The sequence below is a fragment of the Trichoplusia ni genome, chromosome 4, assembly GCF_003590095.1.
Source record: "Trichoplusia ni isolate ovarian cell line Hi5 chromosome 4, tn1, whole genome shotgun sequence".
NCBI classification, from domain to species: Eukaryota; Metazoa; Arthropoda; class Insecta; order Lepidoptera; family Noctuidae; genus Trichoplusia; species Trichoplusia ni.
This window is the reverse complement of record NC_039481.1, coordinates 6,728,143-6,747,955: the sequence shown is the minus strand read 5'-3', so window position 1 is coordinate 6,747,955 and position 19,813 is coordinate 6,728,143. Positions and strand designations below refer to the sequence as shown.

Here is a 19,813-nt window from a genome sequence, read left to right as displayed (position 1 = left end):
TCACGCTTAATTACTCTTTTCTTGCCAATTTGGATAAGTAGAAAAATGAAAACACTTAATACAGCAGATTTTTAAAGTATTTATTTAGACTTACCTAAAATTACATTTCGATTAATCTTTGGTTTTTATAAATAATATATATCATCTGGTCTTACAGATTTGTGTATAAATTACTAAGGTGAATGAATAATCTAATATACATATAGGGGCACCTATTATATACGTAACATAAGTGTGACCATTTCTAAAACCATATGTTTCCCTACTTAGTACTTACTATAACTCAATAGAATCATTATCGCGTCTACACAACATGTTACAATGAAGACTGGCATGGAAATACCAAAATAACAGAAAAACTAATAATTTATTCGGAATTAAATCGGTCATCCTATACAAACTGATAAAATTGGCCATTATTATATTTTTTTCTACTGCAGCTCTTGAGAAAGTTTATTTGCAAGAACAGGGTTCTAAATTTTACCTAAGACAGTTTTTAACAGGTTGTTCAAGAGCGAAATTCAATCATAAACATCAAGTTTGCAAAGTGAAGGTATGTAAACTAAATAAAGGAGATTTAAACAATATTAGAATGTAAATTCAGATCAGTGCATACTACAGAAGGAGCTATAATTATGTTAACTCCGAATACTTTTGGAGGGATTTATAATTATTCAGCCTCCTCCGTAGTAAGAATTGACCTTAACTAGTGATGTTTGTTTAACAAATTATAGTCTAGAATGGCACGAGACGCCGGCTCACCGGCTACAGTTGTGTAACCTAACGGATGAAATATTACATTAAACTTGACTCCGACTGTCATAACTCTAATGCGCCAGCAGTTGCCTGAATGTTGGCACCACTTGCTCGCTCAGAATTCGTAAGCTGCACATATTTTCTAAGTTTCGTATCAACATCCAAACAAGAATTCAACAGAAATATGTTTAGTACGGAGTATTTCTATCATTCGACAAAAAAAAATATATGATGCGACAAATTTGAGACCATCACTGTTCCAACGAGTAATTGTTTCAAATTACTAGGTGTACGAAGGTCGGCACGAAATTATTGTGTACTTATATCATCTACTTATGATTATCAAGTAAGAAGGACGGATTACATTATAAGTAGATGTATTTCGGGAACCTTTGTGCTTCTCTATACAGCGGCTCGTAACAACTCGAGTGCAGACAAGGACGCGAGATGAAACCGGTTAAATATTTTCAGAGTCAATATGCACGACTACGGGCGCACACAATGGCACACTTAACGTCCAAACTGCGAAATTTCATACAACTGATATTTTGCAGCCGAGTTGGCCATAAATTCTGTACCTTAAAAGCAGTTGTAAAACATTCATTTTGGTCGTACATGGAACACACGGCGAATTCCAGAAACACTTTTAGCGAAACAAAGGAATGCAATATAGAGTTCTTTATTACTTAAACAGTCTTATCTGCAAAGTCTAAATAAGACGTCATAAGTTTCCACTTTCCACTTTAAATCGACATGCTATGTTTAAAATTTCGTCTGCTTATTTTCAATACCAAATCAAAGGAGTTCTTTGGAATGCAAAAGTATGAGTAACATTTAATATATTGTTTATCGTACGCGAGCGATACTGTTCTAAATTATATATCTGTATCTAATCTCTCAAGTTCCGTTTGATTATGTCATCCCGAATATCGGCGTGGGTAAGAAAACAGATTTGTGATGATGTCATCAATGTCGAAAAAGTATTTTTTTAAATTGCAAAGTTAGTAGGAGCCTATCGTGTATGCTAGTAATAGGAGTATGAAGGATGAGGCTAAGCTAACTATAGGTCTGTCGGCACTGTTACCGCATACCATTCTTCTTGAAGCAACGGAGAGCTTCTTGTTCTGTAGGAGAGCGTGGACCGAGTTGAGTTCCCATTCTGCCATGAAGCCGGGCTCGCGGGAGAACAGGACGGAGTACAGCTGCGGAGACTTCCCGTTCACTGAGTCCTGACAGAAGTTCAGGAGCAGGTGGTCATTGACCGCCTTCAGGACTTGTATACTGCCACTGAACTGCCGGTATTTTGGTAGAGCCGCTAATGTTCCTGGAATTGAAAACCATTAAAATAAAACTTGTGCTTGTTTCCTCATGACTTCAAATTTAATAACCCCCATGTTTAACGTCTAGACCTCCTCACTAGTACGAAAGCAGGTTTCGCTAGGATATGGCACCGCAATACCCTATTACGGTTTATGTTTTAAATCTGTCACATATTGATGCCGATGTTTTTTCAGCGCACGATCTTTACAAGGTCACTACAACTTTTCGAACTAAGCACTAAATCATGTAAGGCAGACGGATCGTACCAATACAATCCTATCTGCAGTTCAAGTGCTATCGAACTACACGTTTGGTTTGCAATTCTATTGCGGTCGTGTTAATGAGGAACAAAATATATTTTTACTATACATCTGGTTATTACCGTTTTGTCCATCGAAGACCTGCCAGTAGCCGGCGGAGTCGTTTCGGAAGTACAGTGAGTACTCGATGGTCTCGCCCGCCTCGTCCCACAGCAGCCGCAGGTGGCGGTACTCTTGCCGGAACTTGGCGTTGATGTGCTGCACGTGGAACAGCTGGTTCTCAGTCGACGGCTGGAAGAACAAGTTGTTGCTGTATTGTTTGAGTTATGTGTGTTTATGTTTTATTATCAGCTGATGCCAACTATCCGTATGCACCCAATTTTTCACAGATGACAGCTTTCGCTGCTATAAGAAACAAATATTTATTTATTTATTTTTGTACACACAATTAAGACTTGAATACCTCTTGAAAATTTGAATTGCTTTTTCTTAAGCCTATTTGTACGGAAATATCAGTGTGGCGGATCCATATATAATATGCATAAGAATTTAATAATATTAATATTACGAAGCTATGAAAGTAAAAAAACGCGGTAAGTACTATAGATGCATTGGCTATGGGCCCGTCTTTAATTTTCGGTGCATGATTCTTAAATATTCCGCGAAATATAAGTATTAACTGAGAAAGAACGAAAATACAGTCAGAATACGAATCGATGCCAGCTATTCCATGAAGTAGTATTTTTCATGACGGCTGGATAATTTGACCACGATTAGTCATAGAGTTTCTAGAGACTGGGAGATCATTGATGATGTGGGTCATTCAGTTTGACCTCCGAGATACATCGGATGCGTCACCCGTGGGAGTGCCATACAGGTCAAATTAATTGCAATTACTATCTTTAAATTTGACGAATTACTACCTTAGGTGGTGGACTCGTCAAATAGGAGTGGAACAGTTAATTGTCTTATTGTCATGTGACTCAGTTGTGTATCATGGGATGTACGGTTCTTGTTACAAGAGGCACTCAAGCGGAACAATAAATTATTTCGTTCGACAGTTTACCGTATGACAAACGTTATTGGGATATTATAAAAATGTTGCAATCAAAGTTTGGTGATATGTACTTATTTTTATTTATTAGTTATTAGGTGCTTTCAAATTAATTTAACTCGTTCTAAGAAATTCCCCATGTTATCTATACTTAAATGAATATAATTTGTGAAGTCGAAGAGCTACGATGACAAACGCAGATTATATTTAAATGGCATCCGTTCGTGTCCAAAATAACTATAAATAAAGTTATTACTTTATAAATATAATTAACAGCAAAGAGCTATAAATAATTGACAAAATGAGTTCGTTATTTTTAAACAGTTTCCCTTAGACACGTCATAATTATACCTAATTGATTATATATTTTATAAACATTAATTGAATAACAACTTTATTTTGAGATAATTGTGTCAGTGCAGAAACTTTTAAAATATTAGTTGTTATAACTTATAATACAACCGGATCAACTCTAACTAAACTAACATTGCAGACCTTTTATTTTTTAGTTTGTTTTACTTTTTCCAAAGTATTTCTGTAGAAAATACTGGAACTAGAACATTTCTTGTTAAGGAACCGATCAAATTATTTTACACCCTCCTATTTATATTACGTACATAGATATAACACTATAGATACTTCTAAAATATGTAGTTTGACTAGTTTATACCCGGTAAGAGTTATCCACATGGTGAAACTTCAGAGTAGGTACGGGAATAATCTAACAATTTTGGCAAAGACATGAAATTACTGAAAACATTGACGTGGTGAGCTATCCACGCCTTGGTTACGTAAATATCTCCCTAGTTCCGTAAATATTTTTTATCATGGTCACCGGCACTGGCCTTTACGTATACAGACGATAAAGGTTTTTTTTTAATTTTGTAGAGTTTTGATTCACACCGGTAATTAAAAGTCGATTGATTTGCTGCTGTGTTCGAGGATAGGAAGTCGGGCTCAATTAGCCGGATGAAGCATTAAGGTCGGTGTGGGCCCAGATCATCTCCCTATCTGGGATGTCAAATGACACACCTATGTCACTGAACTTCGGATCAAACAAATGGGTACAAAACTAATTCGTAGATTTTGGGGATTCTTTTTTTCAAATGCTTGTTGTCACCCAGGCTGGTTTAAATACAAATTTTAAATTACGTACTTTTAAAATCTGAATCGTTCTAAATATTCCTTTAGTTAAAAAAAATATGGTACTGGCTGGCAGACTAAATGGTGGAAACGAACACTTAAAAAAACTAAAGGAAATAAATATCGTAGCTTCAGACTACGTGACACTGACAGGTAATGACTTACAAAGCGCATTTCCGTTTTTTTTTATCGACGATATTCTGTATGAAGTTTATTGTTGTTTCTTTTTTATAATAGGACAAAAATCGATTGAATTAAGTACTGAAGCAAGGTTGAACGCAGTAAAAACTATAATCTGTACCTCTAAGGACATTTTTTAACAAAATATAATTGGTTTTGTTATTATTGACTTATTGATTGATTACCTATATTGCAAAAGTACTAATAGACCAGTAAGTGTTATTAAAATGTTTAGCTTTGTTAATTAAGTAAACCGTTGTTTTATCTAAAACAGGTCGTTTTACTTAAAGGTGTGTAGAAAATTTTAAAATTAACAACCTTTTAAGGTGCCAAGATGACATAAGGCCATATTTGGGCATCAAAACTCGTGACGACAATTCCTATTTTCAAGGTCAATAAAATTAAGACATTTCGCAAAAATAACACTTATCTCTCGGTTTTTTTATAACGTATAAGAACTTTAAAGAAACACTTAACTTAGTTCAACGAAAAAACATAATTATAGATAAGAATTTCATTAAATTTTAAGACAGGTACTTAAGTACAAAATAGACATCTGGGAGAGCACGAAATCATTCGGGCAATAAACAAAACAGATACTATAATAAATCATCATTTAACGAGATTTTCTTGGAAACTGTTAATATTATGTTCGTATATTTTTTGGTGTTTTACATTTACGTCATCTACATCAATATATTATTAAACTATACTTGGTACTTTCTTTTTGAGAAATATGTCAGTCCTAGATTAGCTAATGAAAAATTTAGTAATTGGAAACTGGTGATGCTAAACTGAATTGTAAGGTACCTATGTGTAGATATAAAAATATTCTGTCTGTTCTCTGTCTTTAACTTTTGTTATGTCGATACTCTAAGTTACAATACTCTCTTTCCACTACTTCATCAGAATAAGAACAAGCCTATATTCTGAACTACAAGCCACCTTGATGGTTATTAGCTCTATTTCGCGTCTATTAACTACGCACTACCACATATAATACCGTTTTCTATGATTAGAACTTCACAGCTATTTTCAATCTTATTACTAAGACTATTTAGAGATCAAAATAAACAGACACATGTTAGGAAATCATTAAGGAATGCTTGCTGACCGACAACGGCTGTACAATAAAATTTGCTCAATTGAAGGAGTTACACAATACAATCAACTGTAGAGAAATATCGTGCAATGTCGGTGCACAAGACCTAGAATCCTTTAATACATCAGTCACAGACAGACTTCCTGCCAGTTTGTAGCTTTCAGAATGTATCTGTTAAGGGAATACCCGATAGTATCAATGGACTTCAATTGTTTGATAATAGTGCGTCGGAATTAAAATAAATTCATCAGTTGGCGTATCAATTTGTTAGACTCGCAACTATTTTAAATTGGTGTAATAGAAAGCAATGAACCTACCCCGAATGTAGTGGAGGGGAAGTGGTCCTCCTCCCAGATCGTGACCACGGGGCAACTGTGGTACGTGGAGACACCTTCATTGGTGAGGTGCATGTACAGGGTGCTCACTTTCCACTTGCCCAGCACTTCCCTGATGTCCAAGTGGTCGTATAGGTGGTCTCGGACACAGGTGACACTGACACTGGTTGTGTTGTACTTGCTAACAGAGCTCTCTTCAGTGTGATTAGAATCTAGGTCGAAGTCATAAACCAGCAGTTCTTCAGCACACGCCGATGTTATCAGAAGCAAGATCCATAGAAAGACTCGACAAGAGAACTCCATTTTTATTAACTATGTTATCGAATTGTCTTATTCACATACCGATCACACAACTTTTCCGCCATCAAACTTCCGTCATTATTATTTTAAAAATTCGTTTGTATATTTCGAGCGAGAGTATGTTCGGAAGTCTGCGCGCGCGCATAAATATTGCGCTTATAAAAGATCGCGAGCGACTGAGAGGCGATGCGGCGCGCGCCTGACTCATGCGCCTTGATGTTATCAAAGTGAACCCGCCGCATAGCGCGCACAGACATGGCCGGCACGCGGTATTCCCGCCAAGAAAATACATTCACTAAACAATAACAATGCTTTTTTTTCCTCAACGTAATAAAATTTTCACGTCAATCACTGGAATACGCACATGTAGGTACATACATTATTATTTTTCGTTAACTAACGAAAGTTACTATTTAGAAGTTATATTTACCTACGTATCAATTCTCATTCATATTGTTTCGTTACTACCTTTGTTTACATCCAAGTCATAAGTTTTGCGAAAAGACTAGGACATATTGAACAACACCGATTTGACTCTAACATAAAAAAATCCTCATCCTAATCTTCTTACATAACGTTAAGGTTTTTACTTAAGGTTTGTATTTAATATCCCCTTACTTAGAAATTGAATAAAAGCATATCATTTGAATCTACTGTGTACTGCTCAAAAAAATATTCTTCGAAATGTTTTAATAGATTTTTTATGTACCTACTACGCATCATCCACTCCAATTTTTTCAATGATACACCATTTTATGATAATTTAGCGAAACATAATATTTTAAAAAGTGACATCTGTAAGCGTTCTTAGGTCTGTGGCAAGACGTAATACAGTTGGGTGGTATTTGTCACAACAATCGCGATGCAAGGGCATTTCGGTAATTGACGGCTGGCTTTATGGTTTTTCAATAGAAAGCTCCAATTACTACGTATTAGAAGCGATAATTGTTTAATTGTTGCTTTGCACATTATTTTTTAATCGATAATGCATAAATAATTAAATATACTGAATTTTATAATTTCTTAAGAATGGAATGTTTGTCAAAATAATTATAATGTTTAATTTCACACATAAACAATATTTGTTTATTCGTGTTATCGTATCCAGAGTTAGTGTTATTTACCTCAAAGTTAATATTGCTAACCCCGAGATCAAAGCTTGAGATAACGAATGACTCGATAGCTAATATGAATCCATCACAATAATGCTGACCTAAAAAGACATTCAATTAATTCTGCATTACTATTTGAGATTATAATTGACGACCATTCAACTGGTTTTAATCTGATTTTGTAAGTTTTGCAATTAAATATTAATAAATAAAAAAAATCTGTATGCTTCGATGGGCCCCAAATTATTATGTTTTTCATGTTTATCGTAATGTCAATGTCAAAATCTGTACCAATGTAATGTTTATATTATTTTTTCCGAAAAGGTTATTTGAAAGATATATTTTGCAAATTAATTAGAATTATTTTTGTCCTCACATTATCCATGGGCTCCGATATGTGTATCACGATGCAGGTCCTCGCGTAGTCTACCCTGGAATCACCGGCCAAGTGCTGCACGAACTCCACTCCGTACCACATGCCCATCAGGCTGTCCACCCAGATCCCTTGCTGAGGAGAGCGGTTCACGCAGTAATCTCTGATGTCGTTCATGAATGGCATTTCGTACGAACTGTAGCTGTTTCCGTAAGTTTGTCCCGTCTGTCCGTATCCCTGGCCATAGCCCCTGCTGCCTTGCCCGTAAGAGTCTCCATACCCTGAGGTGCTGTACCCGCCAGGAGGATAGAACACATTGGATCTCGGGGTCGTGTAAGAGTCGTACTTGCTCGTCGAATAACCAGGACTGTAGTTCGGGTACCTCGTCACTTCGGGGAAGTTGGCGACGTCGCTTCCATAACTCCCAGATTTGTAGGGATATTGGCTGTAAGGGTTAGCTACTGTGCTGTAGCTACTGTAACTTGAAGGTGTTGCATATCTAGCATCACCAGGCTCGGCGTATCGTTGGTAGTTCGCACAGTCTACTGTTGTCCACAAAACAATTAATACGACCACGTTTTGGTACATTTCTGGTTGTTTGGTGTTGTTCGGTGCGTGTCGTCGCGTGATAGTTAGGTTGTGGTCACAATGTGTGACTGCGTCGAGCGCACTATGAGAGTGGGAAGTAAACTAATTAACATTAATTCACGACCAGCGGTCTCGGAGCTGGGAACACGTATAACTCATGTTTATGAGTTTTAGTATTTGGGTAATGAGAGATTAGTCTGTTAGGTGACTGTAGCCGACTGTTTTTTTTTTGTGTGATGGTGTACCAAAGCATAATGTTTATTAAACAGTTATTTCTTGGACATGAAACTTAATCAGGGCACAATCTAGGAATATTCAATTTACAATCTGTAGCAGTGATACTTACATAATAATTGATGTTGAGTCGTTCTTTAAATGCTTTTCTTATTTTGAAAGCTCTATAACATCTCTCGACGTATTTATTAAAACAATACTTAACTATTTCGCTTTCCGAGACTCCGAGTGCTTCCGTACTGCATTCGTTGAGTGTGTTTATTAAATAAAAGGGTTTAAGTATGCAATACGAGATCCCTTCCGTACTACATGCCGTATATACAAGGTCACTTGGCTATCGAGATGAATGATGAATACTTACTGCGCACTAGCTGAATGCCCAGCGGGTCTGACGCCATCTCTTCAAGTAAATGGTGCTTATGGCTAAAAGAAGCAAGATGCAACTCTAAGCTCTGTAATGCACCGTCTTGCTTACTCTTAGTGTGATGGTCAAAGAAATCGATTACTATCGGAATCCTCTGCTCTCTGCATTTAGTAGATAATCATTGTTTAAAAAATATTTCTCCTCAACTTCAACTTTGTTTTAATATCAGTACTGTACTTGCTAACACGTAACAAAATTTACAACCCAAGTCGAGCTTATATCAAGAAAGCTACTACGAGTCTAATCTACGACCGTATTTTCACAGGCATTACTTTCGCAAAACTCTGTTCATTGTAAATAATTATGTAGAATAAATATTGTTTAATTTTATATTATTCAGTTCCTATTTCATCAAGCCTATTGGAAGGATTAACAGCATTTTTCTACGGAGATAGTCTCTAGATGAACGAATGAAATTTTCTGTGTCATACAATTTTCACATACTTGAAAACTTAGACAAAATAAAATATATCAAGTATACATTGTAACCACGAAGCAAATAGCTGATACAGGCAGCTGAATCATAAAATCCGGTGTTTAATTGATATAATTCGTTAATGTGATCTGTCATGTCACGTCGCTGGCTCCGTGACCCTGCCTCCTGTCCACAGATCAGAGGCCACTGGTACATCCTCGTTCACAAACAAATGTATTATTGTTGAGAACTTGTTAAGTTTCACGACTCATTAGGAAATAGGGACAAATTATAGAATGCGTTGATAGCAATTGTTGTACCCGTGGGTCGTGCGTTCGTCTGTGACTAATTTATATAATTCTTTGGGGACTTTTTTGGTATTTTTTATTTTTATCTTTTAATTAGGTAGATGTTGATTCTATTAACGTGTATTGAAATGATCAAAGGACTGGACTGATTTCAATGAAATTTTGAATGAAGGATGCTGACACCTTAGATACCCTTAGACCGACTGCTTAAAAGGAGCGTTATGTTTTTGCTCTGTCATAAAAGAATTCTTAAGTTGAAAATACTTTAATTATCTATATATTTATATGCATTGAGCAATATGTTCAAAAATAAAAGGCAACAGATCATCATTGTTTTATTTATACCAAGGTCTGCGCATAATTCGTAGAAATTCGCTAATTTGTAACGATGATAGTTACTATATAATTTATACTAGCAAGATACACATAATCATGACTCAATTCTCAAGGATTGTTTTACATTGTTTTTTTTTTATATTTTGTCAACTCAGCTCCAACAGGTGTACCTATCAGAGATAACTGACGACGTGAGATGAACAGGCTACCCAAGCGACCATGATACTCCGTAGGGCATCCTCTTCAGCTCAACTTATAGGGACTAAAACAATAAACATATTTACTTTAATAATTTATTTTATTACAGGTTTTATATTCCTATCCTAGTACAATAAACCTTATGCCCATTCTAACAAAGCTGAATCCGATGACTATATAAAGCATGGAGCTGGTTTCCATGCAGCCGGCACAGACTGCAGAATACCGCTGGACATTAGGCAGGTCGAAGTTATAGAACTGTCGCTTGTAGTCGTACCACTCCCACCGGTGGACCCTCGAGGGAGACCGCCTGAGGATCAGGGAGAACACGCCGCCGCCGATGTCCGAGCAGTGGTTGATGATCATGACTTGGGGAGTAACCTTCAAGACGCGGATGACTTGAGGATGTCTTGGTGGTTCGTCCGGATACCATAAATCTGGAAATAAGGTTTAATGAAATTCTCTCAGAATATCGATAGCTTTTTGTTTTAACATTGATGAAAAATTTTACAGTAGGATACTTTCAATTGGTCAGATTAAGATGAATTTATCCGTATATTCATCTTAATCTAAAAAAACAATACCTACGTATAATTTCTTTTTTAATTATTTCTTGTTTCACAAGGACCTTTCTCATATTCTATACCTTTATTCTCAAAACCTTTTAAAAGAAAATACTTATAAGCGGATTGTAATACTAACCTATGCCTTGTTCCATCATTTTCCTCTCTAAGGGTCTCCGCTGGTCCGCAGTCCACAGGCCGGGCGCTTCCGGGGTGTACACATAGCTCTGCTCGATGGACTGGCCGTCTTCATCCCACACCACACGCAGCCGCCTCTCGTAGATGCTCCTCTTTACATCTCTCTTCACCGGGATGTCCAGCCACGAGCCCGATATCACCTCGTCAGACGCCCAAGGATTGTTCTTGTAAGAACGCCATTTTTCGTCTGAATAGTTATGCTTTTGAATCTACAAACATACAATATAGTCACATACACGATTACAAACCATAAAACATTCGAAACATTTTCAGAAACTAAGAGACTTGTGTTTTAAATTATTTGACATTGTTTTTTGGTATTTAAACATGTCTTAAATCATTTTATTTCACAATAATTTTTGTAAACATCATCTTATTTACAAAAACACGCCCAATAGTTTCAAAAACTACACAATGATTGTGTTCGTAATTTACTACAATCACGGAAAGGATAAGTTAAATCTCTTAAATTAAAAGCTACTTAATGTAACGTGGTAAAGTATTGTAAAAAACAAATCTGTACTTACAGACCAGTCGAGCCAATCATCTTGGGGTTCAGTGGTGACGTCAGTGATGTGGAGCGTGACGCAGCCGATCTCGTTAGGTTTGTTGGTCATGTCGGGGGTGTGCTGCGCGTACCCCACGCCATACCACATGCCGTACACATCCTCGATGTTAAAGTGGTGCGCCCACTTGATACTGTCGCCACAGAAGCTATGTGCCCCTATAATATACGCGAGATTGAGGAGCAAACGTGCGATTGGACAGAGCATGTTCGCACTCGGGCCCAAGGAGTACATAAACACTACGTTTTACTCGGACCCACTGGGAGTATGTAAGGCGTCGGCCTCAAGCGGGGGCAATTAGCGAATTGGTGCAGGTAGTGCGTTGCATGGCGCAATGCAATGTGACTCAGACTGTGATATACTCTTTTGGCCGGAGATTGACTGTGACATCGACTAACTAGCTTAGATTGATTTAATAATAACTCTGTACTTATTTGGTCGTAGTTTAAATATTCAAAAGGCGTAGATTTATATCATACCCTACTCAATATAAAACATAACGATTTTTTTACATATTATTACTACTTATAATAAAGTAAAGTTATACATGCGAGCGACTTCGCTCGTGTGGAAAAGTAACTTCGGGCAGTACTTATTTGTCGAATATATTGAAAAACAGTACGTACCTAATTCATTAAATTGGCTTAGGTATCATTTGTATAAAAAACAGAGAATATTAAAAAAAAAACCTTTTTAAACAGATTTTACTTTTTAACGTTTTTATACAACTGTGATACTATTGACAGTTTCAAAGAATATGCCATCAGACATCATCCCTGCCAGATTATATGACTATATTGATCACGCGCGTTAGAGGTCATTCAGCTCATCATTATACGCAACTCAGTAATCTAGGGTATTTCCGATTGATTCTATTTCAAACCCTAAATTGCTAATTATCCACCAGACAGATTATCTTAGGACACTTGTGGGTGTTCTTCTGACGTATGTAGGACACTAAACTAACCCATGTTGTGAAATTCAAGTATAATCGGGTACATATCATTTGTTTTCCTGCAGAGAGTTATTTTAGCTGCCAAGCGAGGCTTAGTCTATTTTAACATATTTAGGAATTTAGTTCCATGCCCTGATTTTATTTAATAAACGGTATTCGAAATCATTCAAAGATACTTAGTGCTGTTAGGGTTTCCTACCTAAAGCATAAAAACGAAATCCTTAAGGCTCCGCCGACTGTCCATATTTTCGTTCACCTGTCTGTCGTTAAACTCTGAAAAGTTAAGAATTCTCCCAAAACAGTTTTACGCTCATAAATTTAATTCGGGTTTTTTTTTTGGCTATTTGTTTTTCTTTTACCTGTATGTACGGGACCTAGGAGGAACCTCAGTGTCGCATTTCCAACTTGCCCTTGACCGGTTTTATTTAAATAGCTTTTTTGTCGTGTAGCTTTCGTGGTAATCTCATAATGTTTTTTTTGTAATTTCGACATTTTTGTCTGATATGGTACCAAAATAAATATTCCGATTACAAATAACAACTGAGTTATATTCTCAGGTTTTTATACAAAATGTAGAGTCTAAGAGAAGTCTTGCAGAATAAGCTTTATTGTTCAACAATGATAGTAAGTCTAAATTGAATACCTGAGCCAGCCTAATCCTTATTGGACGAAACCGGAGATGAGATTTTACCTCCAGAACTTCCAGAAGTACGTACTAGCTAAATATTTAAGGATTTGCGAGTAAAGATCCATCTAGGTACCTAGGTAGCATTTGAAATTGATAAAATAATGTAATTCCATAGTAAATAATTAAATATTTTATTCTCATTTCTCATACAAAAATATAGCAAATATCGTACAAACATTTGAGTCTAAAAGGTTTAAATTCGAGAACCCCAAATTGCGTAAGATACGATGAAGAATAATAACATTGATATCGTGCTCTTGTTGGCAGAATTCTCGCAAACTCTCTTGAGCGCAGATGTGGAGAGGTGTTTCATGGTAAACACGTTGTGAATGCTGGCCAGGTCCTCGGGCGTCAGCTGGTTCTCGTTTCTGGACAGCACGACGCTGAACAGCTGTGAGTTCGGCAGCCTCATGCAGAAGTTTAGCACCAGGTGGTTGTTTGCGACCTTCAATACTTGAATCACACCTCCGAAGAAACGATACATGTCACCGACAGCTGTAAAGACAAACGAAGAAGTATGTTATGATTATCCACAGTATAAATAATAGTTCAGCATAAAATGTTTTATTATTATTAAAAAGAAAAAAATACATTTCAATCCAGTTTTTTTAAATACATTTTCTCAAAAAGGCTGAAGATCTAAGCCCAAGGTAACCAACGATCAGATCGTAAAATTGTTTTTAGATTTGAAAATTTCCATATTTCAATAGCACCAATTAAAAAGCCTTACATCTATTTGGAACATCAGTCGCCCAGAAGCCTTTGTGTGAAGTGTTGACCTTGATGTGGTAGTCGTCCTGCCAGAGCCCCTCGTGCCACTCCAGCACAAAGTGTCGGATGCGGTACGGCTCCTGCATGGTGTATGGCCGGTGCACGTACGGCGTGTTGGTCAGGTGAGGGTACGGGGTCGGCGGAGTTGGCTGGAAATAAAGACGATAAATCATTATTAAGTGGAAAAAATAGTTTGATTTATGTGCCTATAAAATTCGGGCTTTATTCGCTACTATTGAAAACATATCGACTCACTAAGTTGTGAGTGAGCAGGCCACCTTCCACATAATCTTCAAACTTTCTCAACTGTATGATAGGACAGTACGGGTTGGAATCAGTTTTCGTCACGTTTTCCTTGTGATATACGTACTCGTGCACGTACCACATGCCCAGTACCGCTTCCTCATCAAAATCATGAGTCGGGTTCAAATTCTGACAAAAGTTGACGTTGGCAGCTAATGTGCTTAATACGCCCGAGTACAATGCGATTAATACAAAGTGTGCCATTATCAATATTGTAGGTAACGTGGACGGTGTGGTCACACGACACCGGCTGATTAATTAAGGTCTGGAGTCACCCCACTTGCGTGCATTACATCTTAAGTACGTACTACATGAACTACGATTAACCTATTAATTGACTCAGCGAACCCCGTGTCCTGTTATGTATGGACTTTTCAAATGAGTTATACTGGCCGTAATGAACTAATTTACATGTTACCGGTACACCTTTAACCTGCTTGGAAAAATATGATTCATCTTGTTAAAGATGATTTTTCTAATCTGTTTCTGATTCTCTTGTTTCTTTACGTTAATTTTGAGACACTTGTCAACTATTATATAAAACGATATTAAGATTTTAAAATCCACAAAGTAAATTAGCACAACATATACCAAACTATTTGTACAAGAAATCACAAATGGCATCAATAGAAAAAACGTAGAATGTAGTTAAAAAAACAGCTACATTAAACCTAACACAAATAAATATGACTAATACTAATAAAAATCTGCAAAGAAACTACAAAATCATTCACTCATCTATTAACACCAAATGTAAATACTAAATTAAAATAAAGATGTAAACAAACCTCAATATTTATCTCCTTGATGTCGATGTAGAAACACTCCTGTGTATATTCTATTTTGTATTCACCTCTCGTGTGAGGTATCTTCTCAACACCATACCAAACACCAGCTATTTGGTCCAGATTGATATCGCCATAATACGGTGACAGGTCGTCGCAGTATTTGTGACTTTCAAAACTGTATTGACTGTAACATTGCACTAAACTAATACACACGAAAACCAGTATAATGCTACTGAACGCCATTGGATTAACCGACCCTGGATTACCCGGATAATATCGGATAAAGTTTCGGATAAACTGAACCGGCGGTACCAGGCGACTAGACGCGGGAGGAGATGTTTTACAGATTAGCCCGGCGGATAGAGTGAAGGCGAAGTGGCTGGTACACGTGGGCGGGAGCCCAAATGATCAACACTCGACTGGCGATGCCTCACTCGTGGTAATTTACTACTTATGCGGGAATACTTCCTTAATAAACTTTATCAACACGTTGACAGTCCCCTCACGTCAGGCAGATGCAACTAAACTACATAATGTATTCTGTTAGTGGACCTGTTCGCATGTATCCATATATAGTATTGAAACAACACCAATCCTGTACATTGTTATGAATATGGAAATCTAATCAATAATGTAATTTTCTCGACACTACTTGTACAAATGTTCATGTACTCTTTTAAAACAGTAAAATAATGAATCCAACTGATAAGGTTCGAAAAGAAATCAAGTTACCTTTAAGAATTTTCCAGCGCCTTCTCAAGTTTTCCGTAGAGCAAAGCTTTTCCCGGCATACTTAGATGCCAGGGTAGCAGAACTTTTAGGGTACGAGGCGGAGAAAATCAATAGAGAGTTCTGACGTCACAAGGGGCCTTATCGATCGGGCCGCGCTCACGACACGACTCGCGATATCGCGTACACTGTGCGTATTGATTTGTTCACGCTTTTGTGTGCACGCGAAATCGTACGTGTGAGTTGTAAATGTGGATGAACACGCAACTTTGCATTTAAAAAAATAAACAGGTTATAACTACAATGTTATTTGTCTGACTAATTAGATTTTTTTCTTTTTATTCAATGTTACGGCGATAAGAGCTTTTATTTGCAGAGTAATAATACAAAAATATTACCTAAATCTCTATAGTAATGGTAGGTATAAAGTACCATGTGTGACGTAGTTCGTGCGCAATAAGTGACGTCCCAAGCTCCGGTGGACGGAGCCTTTGTACTAAGGCAGCAAGGCTTTGAGGATCTCACATTTATCAAATTGTATCTACCGACATAACTATAGGTACGGACGCACGATAGACACGAGAAATAGTTTCTAAGCTATCAATGATCGGCTTGACTTTACTGTAATATTGCTAGGTGCGTTAGTGATAGAGCTTTTCTTATTGTAAAAATGCAGTAGTTGTATAAGTTTGCAAGTTTTAAAATAAACCAACTAATTATTGCTTACGGACCTGCCGGCATTGATTATTGCTATGAAAACAATCCTGTTTACTTTAAGTTAAAAAAAAACATTATGCAACACTATTTTAAGCGCTTGCTCAGTTTGTCTTTAAAAACATAGAACCATAGGGACGGCTACTTTAAGCTTTGCTTACAAGAAAATATATAAGTTTGATACCGATTCAACAATTAAATGTTTTATTAACACTAAATAAAAAGAATAATTACAAAAGCAGGTAACAAAAAAGCGATCTTATATTATATATTATCCTGTTAATAGGTTCATTGACTCATCACCAAGTCACTGAGCACTTTAAGGACATTAGTACCGCGCCGGTACTTCATGTACCTAAATACTGGGGAAACATACATATGTTGGGGAAGTTCCAGCCTAAATCTAGTCTAACAACGTTTCTAACCGTGTCTGGTCTCTTGGTACTTAGGCATCGAGAATCTGCGACTTCGAGATAAACCCCGACAATCGAGATAATTTCATGACTACGATGAGAATAACAAAAGAATGGCGCGCGATAAAAACAAACGTTCTTGTTTTTCTTTACCGTGGCAAGCAAAAGGCATTTCCGCGGTAACGCATTAAAGTTTATCTTTTTTACAAAACAGTTACAAGTGCAAAGTTATGTTTTCATTTGTGCAGTCTTTTTTTTCTGGCTTATATAAATTAACTGCCTTATGCAAACAATTCAATCAAATAAATTAATACTGTCTGGTATATTTTTTAATTATTACCTCAAACCGCGACGGTCTTACTAAATAGAGATTAATCAATTGCTTTTAGTATTTAATGCTATTGTGATTTTTTCCTTTTACTAATTCAACATCATTTCTCTATTTTTTTCGCGTAATGTATTGTCTTTTTACTGAACACTTACTTTTTTCTGATTTTTTATTAGTGCCTATTAGGCTACCGATTCTACGTTAGATTGCGAATAATACCACCCCAAAGGCTTTGTGGTTTTCGGAACTAAGGCTACATAAACGACGAGTAGTCGCGCGAATGCTACGTCACACGGGGGTCGATATTTCAGGCTACACGCGTAGCCGCTACGAGGACTTACAGCCAGCTACGCTACGCTTTTCTCGTAGTGTGTCTCTATCAAATGATTGTAGACACTGTGACCGTTTAAATACATGACTTTAAATGAGCTATTTGTAAATAACTATATTGTTATTATATTCATTTTGGTAATCATTAAAACAATGTTTTCTTTGAAATAAGGTGTTTCAACTTGTCACGTGCTCTGTAAATATTTCGTAATTAAGAAAAACAAGATGGACTGAATTGTTCGATATTTGAAAACAATAAGATTGGAAATTATTTTCTCAAGGTCGACTCAACAAGTTAATTTCAAGCTAATATTCTCTTAAGAAGTTAAAGTAAAAACACAAAATTAACTCATTATTTAACAGTAGCAGCGTAAAAAATAAATTCTAAACGTAATTTCATTCCAGGGCCGGCGCTCATATTTCAGCGGTACGTGGGCCGGACGCGGCGTCAGCGGTTCAGAGGTTATTTCGACCAGGAGAGCAGAAAATACGAGATGTTATCGTTTTCAGCCACCATAGCGCTACCTACTATAATATTTTTATTGCTATGAGCTCCGTAACTACTCTACCAACTATCGCTAGAGTAAAGCTAGTGTTTAAATAAACGTAAAATTGTTGTAAACTGCTAAGATTATTTGTATATTTATTTAAATGGTTTTCTTAATAATACTTATGTTTATTTATTGCTTTCTTTTTGTAATGATATTTCATAATAACAAAGTTGATTCGATGAGTAATTAAAGGTATGTGGTGTTTCGTTGTATGTCAGACACAGACTGTTAAACATCATTGTTAACCAAATGTAATACGATTGGGACATTGTAAGTAGCTTGTTCTTTTTAATAAATAAAAAAGCCTTTTAGCCTGAGCTTTTAGGAACCCGAGCAAAATTCAAGCAAAAAGGCTTTTTTATTTCACCTGTGCTTTCATTTACTGCAATGATAAATAAGTTTGATAGATATACAAAAAATATATCGGGCTAAACAGCTGTCGATTTTCTTAGTTCTAGCTAGTCATATTGGGATAAATTCTGGGATTGATTATCATAGACTCATCCTGAAACAAAGTACATACAACACTTAAAACGAGTTCCTACTTTTTCAAAAACATTAAAAAAAACTTCATCACGGTTACAGAAAAAATGAAATTCATAAAATACTTGAAAAAAGAAAACTGCAACTGAAAGAAATTGCAAGCTCACTAACAACCATAATACGTAGCTGTAGAACTTTGTCAGCAAGTATGCGTAGCGCCCCCACAGAGTGTCGTAGTCGCTAAAACTCGTCCTCCAACATGCTCCGTAGTGACGTAACGCTTTGACTACGAAGCTACCAGGGTAGCATAAACCCCGAGAAGGGTTGTATACGCCACTAGTTGACAACTAACGCGAGCGCCCCGCGCTTGCTAGTGTAACACAATAGGGCAGCAGGATAGTGAGTAGGTGGAAATAGTTTTGTCTAACTATCAAGGGGGTGGTGGGTGTCGGGTAGATGGGGAGATGACGTCATACACCTACACGGGGGTGCTTTGCGAAACTACTGGGGGATTGATAATAAAATGATAACAAAGCATGAGGGCGATACATTGGTGATAAGCAAATAACATTAGCGTGCATGTGTTTACTTTGATAAGGTACAACAGTGTTAAGTGTTGTAATTACAATATACTGAAACAGATAGATAACGAAATTCTGATACTATTTAAAGCAAACTATTTAGGTGATCATTTAATTTTAATTGTTGTACTAACTAAATTTATTCTTTATACTTTCAATAAACAAAAGTTCTTAACAAAAAACGCTAAAAAATATAGATTCAGAAAATAAGTGAGTTTAATTCATCGTGACAAACTTCGTCCAAAACGCTTTACTTGCAAAGTTCCGAATCTACTGCATTAGCGCATTCTATAGCCAGACATACGACGATCGATAAATGACGTTCGAGTGAGCCATAGGGGTTGTTTTATCTCCATTGTTGTATGCTGCCCTGGTACAAAGGGTCACGAGTCGGCGCTGTCGGGTACGGCCGCG

General features: G+C 36.7%; 3 protein-coding genes across 5 annotated transcripts; all 3 read right to left on the bottom strand.

Annotated features, from left to right (window-relative positions):
• Nucleotides 1–59: 59 nt before the first annotated feature.
• LOC113492765 lies at nucleotides 60–9,093 on the bottom strand. 2 transcript variants are annotated; one of them, XM_026870421.1, is made up of 4 exons: nucleotides 8,870–9,093; nucleotides 7,939–8,605; nucleotides 2,459–2,627; nucleotides 60–2,080 (listed from the first exon to the last, which is right to left on the bottom strand). In XM_026870421.1, the coding sequence occupies exons 2-4, from the start codon at nucleotides 8,521–8,523 to the stop codon at nucleotides 1,758–1,760; spliced, it is 1,077 nt and encodes a 358-aa protein (XP_026726222.1). In that variant the 5' UTR covers nucleotides 8,524–8,605; nucleotides 8,870–9,093; the 3' UTR covers nucleotides 60–1,757. The 2 variants fall into 2 exon arrangements, with proteins under 2 accessions (XP_026726222.1, XP_026726223.1); XM_026870422.1 differs by having other exon boundaries at nucleotides 8,963–9,093.
• Nucleotides 9,094–10,519: 1,426 nt separating this feature from the next.
• LOC113493579 lies at nucleotides 10,520–12,367 on the bottom strand. Its single transcript, XM_026871619.1, has 3 exons — nucleotides 11,727–12,367; nucleotides 11,141–11,408; nucleotides 10,520–10,875 (listed from the first exon to the last, which is right to left on the bottom strand). Exons 1-3 carry the CDS (start codon nucleotides 11,997–11,999, stop codon nucleotides 10,559–10,561), a joined length of 858 nt encoding a protein of 285 aa, XP_026727420.1. The 5' UTR covers nucleotides 12,000–12,367; the 3' UTR covers nucleotides 10,520–10,558.
• Nucleotides 12,368–13,523: 1,156 nt separating this feature from the next.
• Nucleotides 13,524–15,930, bottom strand: LOC113492762. 2 transcript variants are annotated; one of them, XM_026870417.1, is made up of 3 exons: nucleotides 15,271–15,930; nucleotides 14,139–14,328; nucleotides 13,524–13,903 (listed from the first exon to the last, which is right to left on the bottom strand). In XM_026870417.1, exons 1-3 carry the CDS (start codon nucleotides 15,511–15,513, stop codon nucleotides 13,602–13,604), a joined length of 735 nt encoding a protein of 244 aa, XP_026726218.1. In that variant the 5' UTR covers nucleotides 15,514–15,930; the 3' UTR covers nucleotides 13,524–13,601. The 2 variants fall into 2 exon arrangements, with proteins under 2 accessions (XP_026726218.1, XP_026726217.1); XM_026870416.1 differs by lacking the exon at nucleotides 15,271–15,930 and adding an exon at nucleotides 14,435–15,101.
• Nucleotides 15,931–19,813: the final 3,883 nt, after the last annotated feature.